This window comes from Melanotaenia boesemani, chromosome 24 (assembly GCF_017639745.1).
Source record: "Melanotaenia boesemani isolate fMelBoe1 chromosome 24, fMelBoe1.pri, whole genome shotgun sequence".
Taxonomy (NCBI): domain Eukaryota; kingdom Metazoa; phylum Chordata; class Actinopteri; order Atheriniformes; family Melanotaeniidae; genus Melanotaenia; species Melanotaenia boesemani.
Window position 1 is genome coordinate 17,232,306 of NC_055705.1, and position 12,279 is coordinate 17,244,584.

Sequence of the window (12,279 nt, forward strand, 5' to 3'; positions counted from 1 at the left end):
CTGTGGGTGGGGGAAAAAATAATTAACTTTGCATGCAAAAAAAAACAAAAAACATCCCAAGCCTTGCTGGTCAGACAGCTAGCGCTCAGTACAATCACGCTGCATGTGTGCCTCACTTGAGCTGAATACTAAAGATGCTCCATCTACAGTAAATCAGATGCTCAGCTGTATTGGCTTCACCGCTAGCAGGTTTTACATGTTGTCTGGCTGGAAAGCTGAAGAACATCTGCATCCATTAACTGGCCTCAGTTTGTAAACAAGATGTCCTCAGTTTTGCACATTTCTGGTTTTCTTATTGTCTTTCATCCGTGGTAGAGGTAACTATATTTGGGTTTCATTACAATAAAAAGGCATTGTAGAATTTGCTAGAAGCAGGAAGTGCCCTTTACATCCAAAAACATTCATAAACGTGGACACGCTCTAAACATTTTCTGACTAAAACCACTGAGATCAACAGCTGCTGCTCATTTGACATCTGTAAGTTAGTTTAAACTGGCTGATTCTCATTTGTAAATCAGCCAAAACAGACTCCTCTCTGGCCGTGGTGTTACTATGGAAACAGCACAGGGCAGCTTTAATTCAAAGGCAGATTTTCAGGTGGTACGAACACAAAAGTGAATGTAAACAGAGTAGAAGTGAACTGGTGTAATCCAGGGTCTTGCATTCACAGGATTAAGCTTATTTGGAAGAGCTGCGGTGCATCGCTTCCCTCGTTTAAAAGCATGCAAATCCAGCAGGCTGGTCCCAATCCAAGCGGAAAAATGTGGAATGTTTAGTTGCTAAAATATTTTATCTTTACGCAACACAGCCTGTTTACTTAATTGTTTGTCCTGCAGCTCAGCTTCTTCTTTGGTAATGTAGTAAGCGCATGTTTGGTTTTACAGTGGACACGTTGATTCTCCACTGGTTGCTTGGCAACCGCTTCCAGCAAAAACATGATGTAACAAAATTGTTTGGATGCATTTTGTTGAAATGAATGAACTTCAGAGTTGCCAGTAAATGGATTTTCTTTTAAATCTTTGCTAAGCTGCAAAGATGTAAGATCAATTGTCTCATCTAATTCCATTATGTCAAAAAAAAAAACTACAGGAATGCTCAAGAGTGTGGAAATGCAAAACAAAGCCAGAACTCACCACTGAAAGGCATTATAGTGGAAGTAAACCATTCCGAGGCCATACAGAAAGGCAGCATTCTGGATGGGATAAAGAGACGTATTATATATTATATAAATAAAAAAGGGCAGACTAACTTTCTGCATTGGTTGCATTGGTGCACCTGGTTTAGTAGTCACTACACTAACACATCCCAATATCCCCAGTAGCCATCAAAGCACCAGTTTTACTCAAATTTAGGGATTTCCTTTTGATGATTACCCACTTGATTATTTAACTTAAGGTGAACAAGAATGAGGTGCTACCTTCACAAACTAAATATTTCAGCTCCTTTGATCATTTTATATCGGGTTTGATGGAGGATGCTCTGTATCCTGGCAACGCTTCTCCTTCTTTCTCAATCAGTGCATTCTCATTACGTGATTTTCTAGAGTCACCTAGTGTTGGATTTCTTAATTTCTCTTTGCCATTGTTGATCTTCTGGAGAAGACTTAAACCTCATTAGTGTAGGTGATGCCACACAGAGAGTATGGATGAAGTAAAGTGCCACACCTAAATCCATAAATACAACCTTGAATAATTAAATATGTCTAATTATAATTAAAAGGTGTCATTCATTTGTTAGAATTAGAAATTAACACATAAATAAATCTATTAAAAATGACTTAAATGGGTCTTTAATATTGGAAATGAATACATATCTTATTATTCATGATGAATGATGTTCTTCTTGATTTGTTTATTTTGTTTTAATCTCGGTAACTGATCTAACAAGGTGTGCCCAAGCCTCGTCCTCAAGAGCTACTGTCCAGCAACTTTTAGATGCGTCCCTTCTCTAACACACCTGAATCAAATGAATGGCTCATTACCAGGCCTCTGCAGAGCTGATTTACATGATCACCAGGGAATTCAGCCATTTGGAGAAGGGATGCATCAAAAAGTTGAAGGATGGTAGCTCTCGAGGACGAGGCTTGGGCACATCTTGTTAGATCAGTTACCGTGATTAAAACAAAATAAACAAAAATCAAGAAGAGCATCATTTCAGCAGTCGCCTTAACTTCAGATCAAAGCAATCAAAGCCAAACACTCAAATAATTTCATGATGTACTGCATAGGCACCATAAAATAATTCATTAACACACTGAAAACATTCTACATGTTTTTATGCAAAATTGTATTTTAACCAAATTAACATATTCAAATATTTATTAAATGTATTTATTCACAATTTAATAATAATAATTGGGGGGAAAAAAAAATCAATAACATCTAACATATTCAATGCTGTATTTCTGAATTTCATTGTGACACTTTTCTATCTCCACAGACGGGATGCTGCAGGAACTAAATGCATTAAACACTCATCCAGCTTCTCTTGTTCATTCGGCTTAATCAGCATGAAAAACTCTTAAATTAGTGGGAATAACAGATCACACACACCCCACAGCGTGGTGTGTGAATTATGCAACCTTGCGAAACCTTGGTTAAATACAGCTTTTAAAGCACCATGACCTCAAAAGTTGCACTCTCGCACCACAAAGCATCAGTTTCACAAGTAAGGAGACAGAATGACTGATCTTCTAGCATCAGACCATACATGCTTCCTGTGTATGAATAAGTGTATTGGTGGGAATAAAAAACATAACAAAGGATGTGTTTGATGGTAGCAGGTGTGAATATCATTAGATGAATAACAGAATGAGAATGGAGATGAGGTTTGTTTACCTTCCAGTAGTCTGACTGTAAACTGTAGTACCTCTGGTATGCTGATAATGCTGTAATTAAAGGATATGTTATCAGAAAGTTGGATTTCTTTGTGATATAAAAAACTTAAGTTTGTCAAATCAAGCATGAAATTCGTAGGAAATAATGGAACATGCACGTATTGACAAATCTGTGAGGAAGGGACGGCTCACCTTTCGGATAATCCTCCAAGAGGAGGTTGAAATGGCCGAGCTGGCAGAATAACTCGGGTTCTACTTTGCCTTCGGCCTTAAGGATGAGCGAATCGTAGCAGCGAACAGCCTGGCGAAGACACAAAAACAATAACATGGGTTAAACTTTCTGTACATGCAACAGATGCACAGCACCAGGGGGGAAAAATGACCATATAGAATCACTAACAGCCGAAACAAGGTTAAAATCAGCTCCTAAAATTCCAGCCAAGGCAACTCCACATCACAGCAAAACTTCAAAATTCTTTACGGTTTTATTTAAAGTTGTGTTCCAGATCATTCAGCGCTGATGAAGGTATGAATATAAAAGCTGCTGTCTCCTCTAAGCTGCATAAATACTAATATTTATACAGCTTTAGGGTCAAATCAGCAAAGCTAGACTGACACTAAATGAGATACCTGCTCTTCACCAGCCTGAGCTTAGGAGTAAAGTGCTGCACTTTCATGTCTCACATGCAACCAAATACAAATCTTTCTCCACTTAATCTTACTTCCCTTGCACCTCATCATGTTCATATCCATAACACAGCTGAGCTAGCTTTTAAACCAATGATCAACTTGCTGTGCTTAGTGTGCAAATATGTACATATGCCAGGCATGACTAGTCTGAGGGATGCTGCTTAAACACATGATTTACTGAGGAACATTAATGCAACTTAGCCTGTTTGCTACAAAGCTGCAGCTCTGATATCATGTACGTTTACCTCATAATTATGACTGTGACCCAGACGCCACTTTTTATTAATTAAAAAAGTGATTCAAGTAAAATCCAATACATCAGAGGTCCCCAACCCTGGTCTTCAAGGCCCACTATCCTGCAGGTCTTAGATGTCTCCTTGCTGCAACACACCTGATTCAAATGAATGGCTCATTAGCAGACTTGTGCAGAACTTGTCAGAGACATTAAATTTGAATCAAGAAATATATCCACATGGAAACAAACAACAGAAACCATTTACAGCTCATCTGTGGTGCCTTTGTGCATCAAAAAAACATTAATTCCAGCCATAGGGGACAATTATCTTTGGGCTTTTCAAACAGACATAATTTTCTTATCAATTGTTGATCTTTGGCCACAAATTGGACATTATACCAATTACATAGCTTAAATTGATGATAAAGCTTGACAGGAAGTGGCTTCATCATAATTTCTGTATGTATTACCAACATAATAGTGATAGCTATCTTTATTTTCTTATTATTATGAAAATGTGATAAATAATTGTGCTATACTGGATCACTGATTGTGAATTTACCATGTAGACTCTGAATAAACACTTTATTTTGTGGCTGGGTTGTAAACCTCCTTGACGGGATATAAATGCATGTAAACCTTTGTTAATCACCTAAAGAGTAAGTTATCCATCACAATTCAACACACAGTTACACACTACCGTTCCTGAGAAATTGACAATATAAGGCATAGCTTCGGGGTGCCAGCAATCAAGCAGAGTTTTAAGAGTTAATCAGTACAGGACAACAATAAATCCCCCTTTAAATACACAAAAAAATGATCAAATGTCCTATTAAAAGGGACATCCTGATCAATCCCAAGCGTAAGGGTCCTGATCAAGTTTTTAAAGTTTGCCTCAACTCCTGATCTGTTGTTATGGGTCAACTGCACTCTTAAATGAACTGTAACTAGGATATGACTAACGGGTATAACAGTACAGATCACTGAACCCATTTCTCAACTGCTGTTAATACCCTCTTATTTATCTGAGCATATAAAACATACTTTCCTTCCATTAATAAAACAACTGTAACTCACCAATATTACTGATTCAGTTCGTGGGCGGCAAAAAGATAAACAAAGCAGGCGTACTGCTACTCAGCTGCTACAGCTAGCTTTTTAGCATTAAATAAATAAATAAATAAAAAGTTATGGTACATCCATGCTGTGCCTTTGGATGTTCCAATCGACATCCAAAAAATGGGATTTTATCTTACAGACTTCCTGCTGACCCTGAATGACGGGCTAAATGCATCGCTGCCGTCAAACGACACAACAGGAAGCTGTCAGAAAGCTCTCAGTTGGTAGCAAGAATTTTGTTGGTGGTAAGTTTATTGAAAATTTTGTTACGCTTTCCAAGTCTAGTTACGGTGGGCTGCTCAAATTTTAAATATATTTATGAAAAATTAAAGCCATGCATTACTAAAATGCAGCAAACTGCAGTGATTTAACATCATTGCGCACCGGAACCAGACACTTCACGTTAGTCTGTTGTTAGCGGACATGTGATTGAGGCTAACTGTGTCTTCCCTTGACCCCAGCCTATGTCCTGTCCATCTTTGTGTTTGTCTGGACCCCTGAGAAAAGACGGCTAAAGGATAATCTGGAAAAGTTTTAAAGATGACAGCAAGCAAAAAAAGAGAGTACAAAATACATTAAAGTTTTTAAAAACGGTCTTGTTCATTCGTTTAGTTCTTGAACAGATATTCTTGTTCATTCAAGAAGATATACAAAAACGTTCATGTGTAGCCAGGAGGACAGTCAATTAATAACTTTATACGCAAGCAAATGAACAAAACATTTCAAGTTTCTCACAGTGTAAATGCAACCACAGTGAAACTGGTTGGATATTCAACAAATTCAACCTCTACTGCAGATCACCATGGCGACGCAGGTTTTAGTGTTAATGAAAAGTTGGACATGTATTTTCCCCCGTGGTATTAATAAACATTACAGTCTTAAATAGAAATGTTTTCTCGCAGTAATTCTAACATTAACTCCTAAATTTATCATCGGGACTTCCAATTTTTACATCGCATTAATGTTATCTGCGTCTACTGTTTTCTTACTCGGCTTTGACATTAAGAGGAAATACTTTTTTGGGCACTTTTCACAGCTGAAGGCCTGATATGCACCCTTCCATGACATATTTATAAGCCTCTAATCTGACTTTAGAGAAGTACGACTAGGTAGTTGGAAATGTTAAGGTAAGGTAAACTGGGTAGCAATATCTCCATCAGTTGGATGATTTGGAGTATTTAGAAAATCATATGGATTTTGAGCACCAACAAGTGCACCCCCCCCCCCCCCCCCCCCCAAAAAAAATCGCTGCCTGGCCTGACCACATAAGTGATGAATTAGACTGGAAAGTGTTAAGTCCACAAGCACCATCTCTGATGAGAAACAATTAATCGTCACTATAGCGGGGTCCAAGCTAGGTTTTTGCCACTCAACGTGGCGGTGTAAACATCATCAAGAATGTTCCATACATTTCATAACTGAACACATTCAAATACATTTTACGGAGTAAAAAGAACAATACAAGCCATAAAATAAAGTGAAGGATTATGTATGTTGACATGTTGCTACGGTAACATGCATGTGCAGTAAGGAAAAATTCTGCCAGAATTTTGGAATATGTATTTTTTGCATGTTTATCAATTAATTGTTTATGTTTGCAGAAAATTTTATATGACTAAACAGTGTTATGGACAAAAAAAATTGTTTGGTGCATCTATAATTTTACAGTCATTTGCTAATGTAACATGAGGGCTAGCATGACTCGGCTAAAAGTCTGACTAGGGCTAATGCTGCAATGTAGGGTTCATTTTAGCTTGCATACAGCTAAATTTACTTCAGTTAGCTTAATAAAAACAGCATGACCAACTAAATGTGATGCAACGCCTTGATTTCACAAGTGGTAATAAAAAAACAAAGCTGCTTGAAAATAATGTAACCTGCTGCAACTGAAAATATGACATTTTCTAAATAAGTTCAGAAAAAAGTCTTTTTGCTAGTTATGCTAATGCTATGCTAAAATGAGGGTACATGCTGAACAGAGCCCAATTTAAGATGACATATTGAAAGTGGGGTGTCATTCAGCCATTCAAAGCCAAAGGGAAATCATTGTACAAGCAAGTTGAATTTGGGGGAAAGATAAGTTTTTAAGTTAAGTTTCACTCCTCTTTAATGAAAACAGTCAACCCAAACCAAAAGGGTTAAATAGAGAAATAACCTTCAGGCACACAGTAAGGAGACGCTTTGCCTTTGGTGGATTGAACTGCCATTTTCAAAAGTGAGTTACACAACCAAATAAAATTATTTTTACACAGGTATCAAACTAATAAAAAAAGACCAAAGCATTTGATGTAGCAGCAAATATTTCAAGAGAAAGATGCGCTTCAACAACACAATAAGCAAAAATGTGGAAATGTAGCTTTTGCCAGAGATATAATTCATAAACCAAATCAGATGCCAGTCGCTTTAAGTTCTTACATTTATTTTCATTTGCAACATCCACATGAATGAAAGGACCCAAGGTGAACTATACATGAAAACTGTGTGCTGTATTGAGTTCACCTTTAAACACACTGGTTGTTTATAAAAAAAAACCTAGCTGTTAGCGTAGCCACAAATTATCATGCAATTAAATATGTACAGTTATATGTTTTATTTAAAAGCCATGAAAGTGGAAAATTCTGATCCCACTGACAGACAAACCAGCCACAACAAAGAGCAGGGCACTCACATGGAGCTAATAAGCCCCCCCACCCCAACACACTCGTTTGATCAATTTAAAAGGGAAGCTAGGGTGTATAATATGCTTTAGAAATCCTGTTAATGAAATCCACTTTAGCATAAAAAATTAATAAAGGCCTTGTGAGATGGCCAGACGAACTTAAATGAGAAGTTGTTTGGCTGGCAGCCATTGCTTCTGGAAAGGTCTACTTGGATTCAGGTAAGAACTTTAGATTGAACATTAACACAGTAATTTAAGCAACATCAGGAATACTGACATGGCTTGGATAAGTGGGGATTGCAGTGGACTGATAGCTGACTGAACCTAAAATAAGTATAGTTAGCAACTGAAAGCTGTGTCCTTTACCAACTTTAGTTCTGTACCAATAATTAATTTTATTAAATTCATTCAAAAACAGTTTTACCGTTACCGTTTTTACTCCAACACAGCTGAATTCACCTTTAGTCTTAATCAACCAGACGTGTTTCTGCACCAGCTTTCAGAAAATGTCAAGTCATTACCATTTCACGAAAATAATCAAACAGAATATCAATACCAGCATCACGAATATGATCTTTATTATTATTATTCTTATTATTATTGACAGGCTGAAATACTTTAAGCTTCTAAAATGAAGCAGCCAAGTGATATTATACACGAATCTAATGGTTCCACTCTGCATGATTTTTGTGAAGTCCTGACCTCCCGATTCCAATTTTTTTTTTTTTTTAAAGAACTGGTAATGATAATGCTCAGTTATTTTTCTCAACTCTTACCTAAAAATTCAGCAGTATAATCGTTGTAAATCTCCAACTATTAAACATCTTTTAAGGGTTTCACAGCCACCTATGATCACGTTTACAGCACCAGATTGAAGCTCTCTGTACTCTCAGTACTGATGTGATGCATTCCTTGACTGGAAAAAATATTAGCTGAAAAATTCTCTTTTTTACTGTCCGACAGATTTCACCCAATAATTTATGCCAGTTAAATTGGTGGGTCTATGAATGCTTTATGCCAATTCTGGGGCTAACTTCTCACATATCTACTTAAGCTGAAACCACTGATCTGCAGAAACCATACAGACAACACAGAACGGTGCATGCTCAATCATAATATTACTGATTAATTGATTGCGTTTTATTGTAACTTTTTAAACTATGTGCATGTTAACAGCCACCAAGAGGTCGCTCAACTTTAAAATCTTCTTGTCTGTTTAGTTATTTCCAAGTTTACGTCATTGCTGCCTAGCTGCTGGTGGTGATACAGTGACCTAGTTCCATGTGCAATGTTGAACCCACTCTTATCTTTAGGTAGACAGAGCAAAAGTGCAGACATGACCACTGCAACACGCCAGACGGAGCTAACAAAAACCAATACGACATGAGTGGGAGTGGAGTCATTAAACACATCAAAGCAGTGAGATGTTCACATGAAAAATTAATGACGATTTATTGTTTTCCTTTTAGCTTGGCAAAATGGCATGTTTAAACAATTTCCATGTTTCTGATATGGTGAGTGAGATCCATGCGCATGGACTCTGAGCATCACTGGTCTCAGAGACACTATAGATAAAGGACCTAAGCATACTTGTCCTTATGTAAAGCTAAAGGTCAAAACATTGCTCATCGGCATAAATATGATAATCAAGTCCAACTAATGTCAAATCTCACATCCACATTGGTGGGTTGAATTGATTTAGTTACACCTATCAGGTGTAAAGCACAGTGACAAAGTCTAATTATTAAAATTAAGTTTGGTTTGTTTTCTTGTAAAAATTTATTATTAATATTTAGTAGTCATGGGTTGTGTTACTGGGGTCTTGCTTTTAATGTGTATTTCATTAATAGGAAAATTAGTAAAATATGACAAAGTGGGGCAAATTATGGAATATGAATTATTTTCATGACAAAGCCAAAGACTACACAGGTTAAATCTGGAGCAAATTTAGAGAGAGAGCAAGAGAGGGATTAAATACTGGATTTGAATCAAAGTGTGTGTGTGCGCGCGTGTTGGGGGGATTGGGGGGGTGTCAATCAGTGTGCAGAATACGTGTGTGCGTATGTGAAATCCATGCACGCCATGCGGATCCTGTTTAATATGCCAACACTGAAATTTCATGAGCTGCCAGTCAAAGGCCAATACTGTAAATGTCAGGCCAGTTTGACTACCTTTCCTTTCTATCAGTTTTTGCTGTAAGTTTAACATCTTTAAATGAAAAAAGTTAAATTATAATCTATAGAATTCTAAAGGCAAACACGTGTGGCTTCCAGTTTATGATGTAAACCAATTATGTCTAATACAACAGTCCCTAAAATAAATACAGCTCAATGAAACAACAGCTGTAAAAATCATGCTAAATATAATAACCTTCATAAAAGGATTAGACTATTTGTTGCATTAGCTTTTTTAAGTTCAGTTTGGGAGACAGAAATGAATGTATTGAGAAAGAATAATTAAGAGTCCTCTCCATTTCACACTGTAGTAAGAAAGGTTGCCTTCTTTGCTTGATTTGGGGCTTGCACCCATAGGCTTGGTTCCTCGTTTCTCTCGCGAGATTTGGCAAAAATGGTATGGCACACTTGTGCCGTCTGCTGCTTCTCACAGAAGAGTAGTTACACTTCCTAGTAGGTATCCCACACCACCTAGCGAGCGTGTTCAATGAAAGGCCCCAAACCACGAGTTGTCAACAGCACCGTCTTCTCTACAGCATTCCTTGTGTAATATACTACCATAAGAGCGGGGCTTTCCTCTTTGTTAGCTTAAATTTCCGTTATGTACAGGTATATTGTCCATGTTTAATGCGTTTGTCGGGGAGCACATGAACAGCCACCATTGTAAACAAAGGACTATGACACCACTTAGGTCAGCGAGGGGGGCATGCATTGACAAAGCATCAAGAGCGGAGAGTGAAATTAACGCTCAAATAATACACCTACATCAAATTGGATATATAGCTATCTGTGTCACTCCGCCATCTTGAATTAGCCAACCATTAACGTTAGTTTTAACATTTGTCAAAATGTCCCCGTGTATTTTACACTAATGAGAACTTTGACTCGCTTTGAGGTGCGTTAAATGAAACAAACAACGTAACAAACAATTCACCAAAGTGGGGCTAAGGTTATATACTAATGAGTACTGTGTGCACTAGCTAACCTGACCAAATAACGTCAATGGGTAAGCTGCACCCTGCAGACACAACTACGTTTACGTTACTCTCAACATCAGCCATAGTCAGATAAAAACACTGTTGTATTTATGGGTGGATACGAGATTTGGGGGCGGGCAATTTTTCACTTTGACGGCTTAAAGTTTCTTTATTAAAATGCAAGGTTTGTAGAGTAGAAAACCGTGACGACGTTGTGTTGTATGTATAATTCTAAGTACACAAGGACAAGCTGCAATACATCAAACTAGGAAGGGCGGTTGCCTCTACTAACATATGGTAACGTTAACATGGGTGGTTAAATCAAAGTCTGGGCTATATGGCAACATAGGCCAAAGACCCGGTGGAACAGTTAGCCGCAGGTGCAGGGTCGCTGCTCATTGCAGCTAACTGGCTAAAAGAGGGGCTGCGGCTAACTGGCCTTGGTCTCCGTAGCCAGTGGGACACAAACATTCAAGCCTCGCTTGCTACTTGGTGGGCAAAGTCGCTGCCCTGCTTGATACCATAAAGGCTGTAGTGAGCCCTGTGAATCTGAATACTGCTTGGTTGTAAAATACATCCAGATAAATTCACTACCTTCATTAACAGGGCCTTCGTTCTGGCGCCATCTTCATGAAGCTTCAGAAATCCAAACAGTGAGCTGCAAGCAAGAAGACAACATAGGCGGCTCAGTATCACTTGCAGGGAGATTCAGTGACATTTTCAACATGCAAAAAAAGATAAAACGATTCATTTTCAAATTGAGCGATTATGTAAGTGCACGGAGCAAAAATCCCGACCTGTCGATCCCGGCCAAGCTGTCCCTCTCCTGGGCTGTCAGTGTCGGAAAGTCCTCCTCTGTTTCACTCGCTTTTCCCGCCGCCATTTTCTTTCCCTCATCACCACTAGAAGAAGCCGAGCCGAGACTCCGAGCAGCAGCGCAGGCAGCAACGGCAAGAGACACACCGCACGATTGCATGGAAAATCGCGACGCTGTGACAAACGGTTTGCTCCGCCAAATCAAAGGAAGGAAACTGAAGAAAACAGAATGATCAAAAACTTTTTCCCAGGATGATAAGATGCGATTCGATAGAGTAAATCCTTTCGGGGGGGACAGAAGCGCTCTCCGGGTAGCTCCTCGAACGTCACATTTTTCATCCCAAAGTAAAACTATGCCAATGGTTGAATGCAAATAACTGGGTAAAACATCCACGATGTGGTTATTTGACAATAAAATGCCTTTCGGCCGCGAAGGTAAAGTTGTTATAATTGTGAAACCCAAGCGAACCCACGCGCCGCTTTAGCCACGCCCTCTCCCCCCTCTTTTACCAATCGGAGTACCCCTTTCCCAGCATATGACTACCCTAGCCAAATCATTCTTTTATCTTCAATATTCATATTGTCCCAGCAAATAACTCATAATTTATATTACGACTAAAATTAATATATATTAAAACAATTTATGGGGTTAACATACATCATGTGGATTAAAAGATGTAATAAGATATATATACGTGTGTATATACATATATATATATATATATATATATATATATATATATATATTAGGTTAGTTATTTGACAGCGGTTGC

General features: G+C 38.1%; 1 protein-coding gene across 2 annotated transcripts in view; it reads right to left on the minus strand.

Moving 5' to 3' along the window:
- The window catches only part of LOC121635229 (histone demethylase UTY-like), a 34,963-nt gene extending 22,980 nt beyond the window's left edge, over nucleotides 1-11,983 (minus strand). For both annotated transcript variants that reach the window (XM_041978326.1, XM_041978325.1), the window contains exons 1-5: nucleotides 11,488-11,983; nucleotides 11,285-11,348; nucleotides 3,029-3,137; nucleotides 2,838-2,887; nucleotides 1,134-1,192 (exon numbers count right to left, since the gene is read on the minus strand). In XM_041978326.1, the coding sequence (XP_041834260.1) occupies nucleotides 1,134-1,192; nucleotides 2,838-2,887; nucleotides 3,029-3,137; nucleotides 11,285-11,348; nucleotides 11,488-11,666 (461 nt within the window). In that variant the 5' untranslated portion in view covers nucleotides 11,667-11,983. The remainder of the gene's footprint in view (nucleotides 1-1,133; nucleotides 1,193-2,837; nucleotides 2,888-3,028; nucleotides 3,138-11,284; nucleotides 11,349-11,487) is intronic.
- Nucleotides 11,984-12,279: the final 296 nt, after the last annotated feature.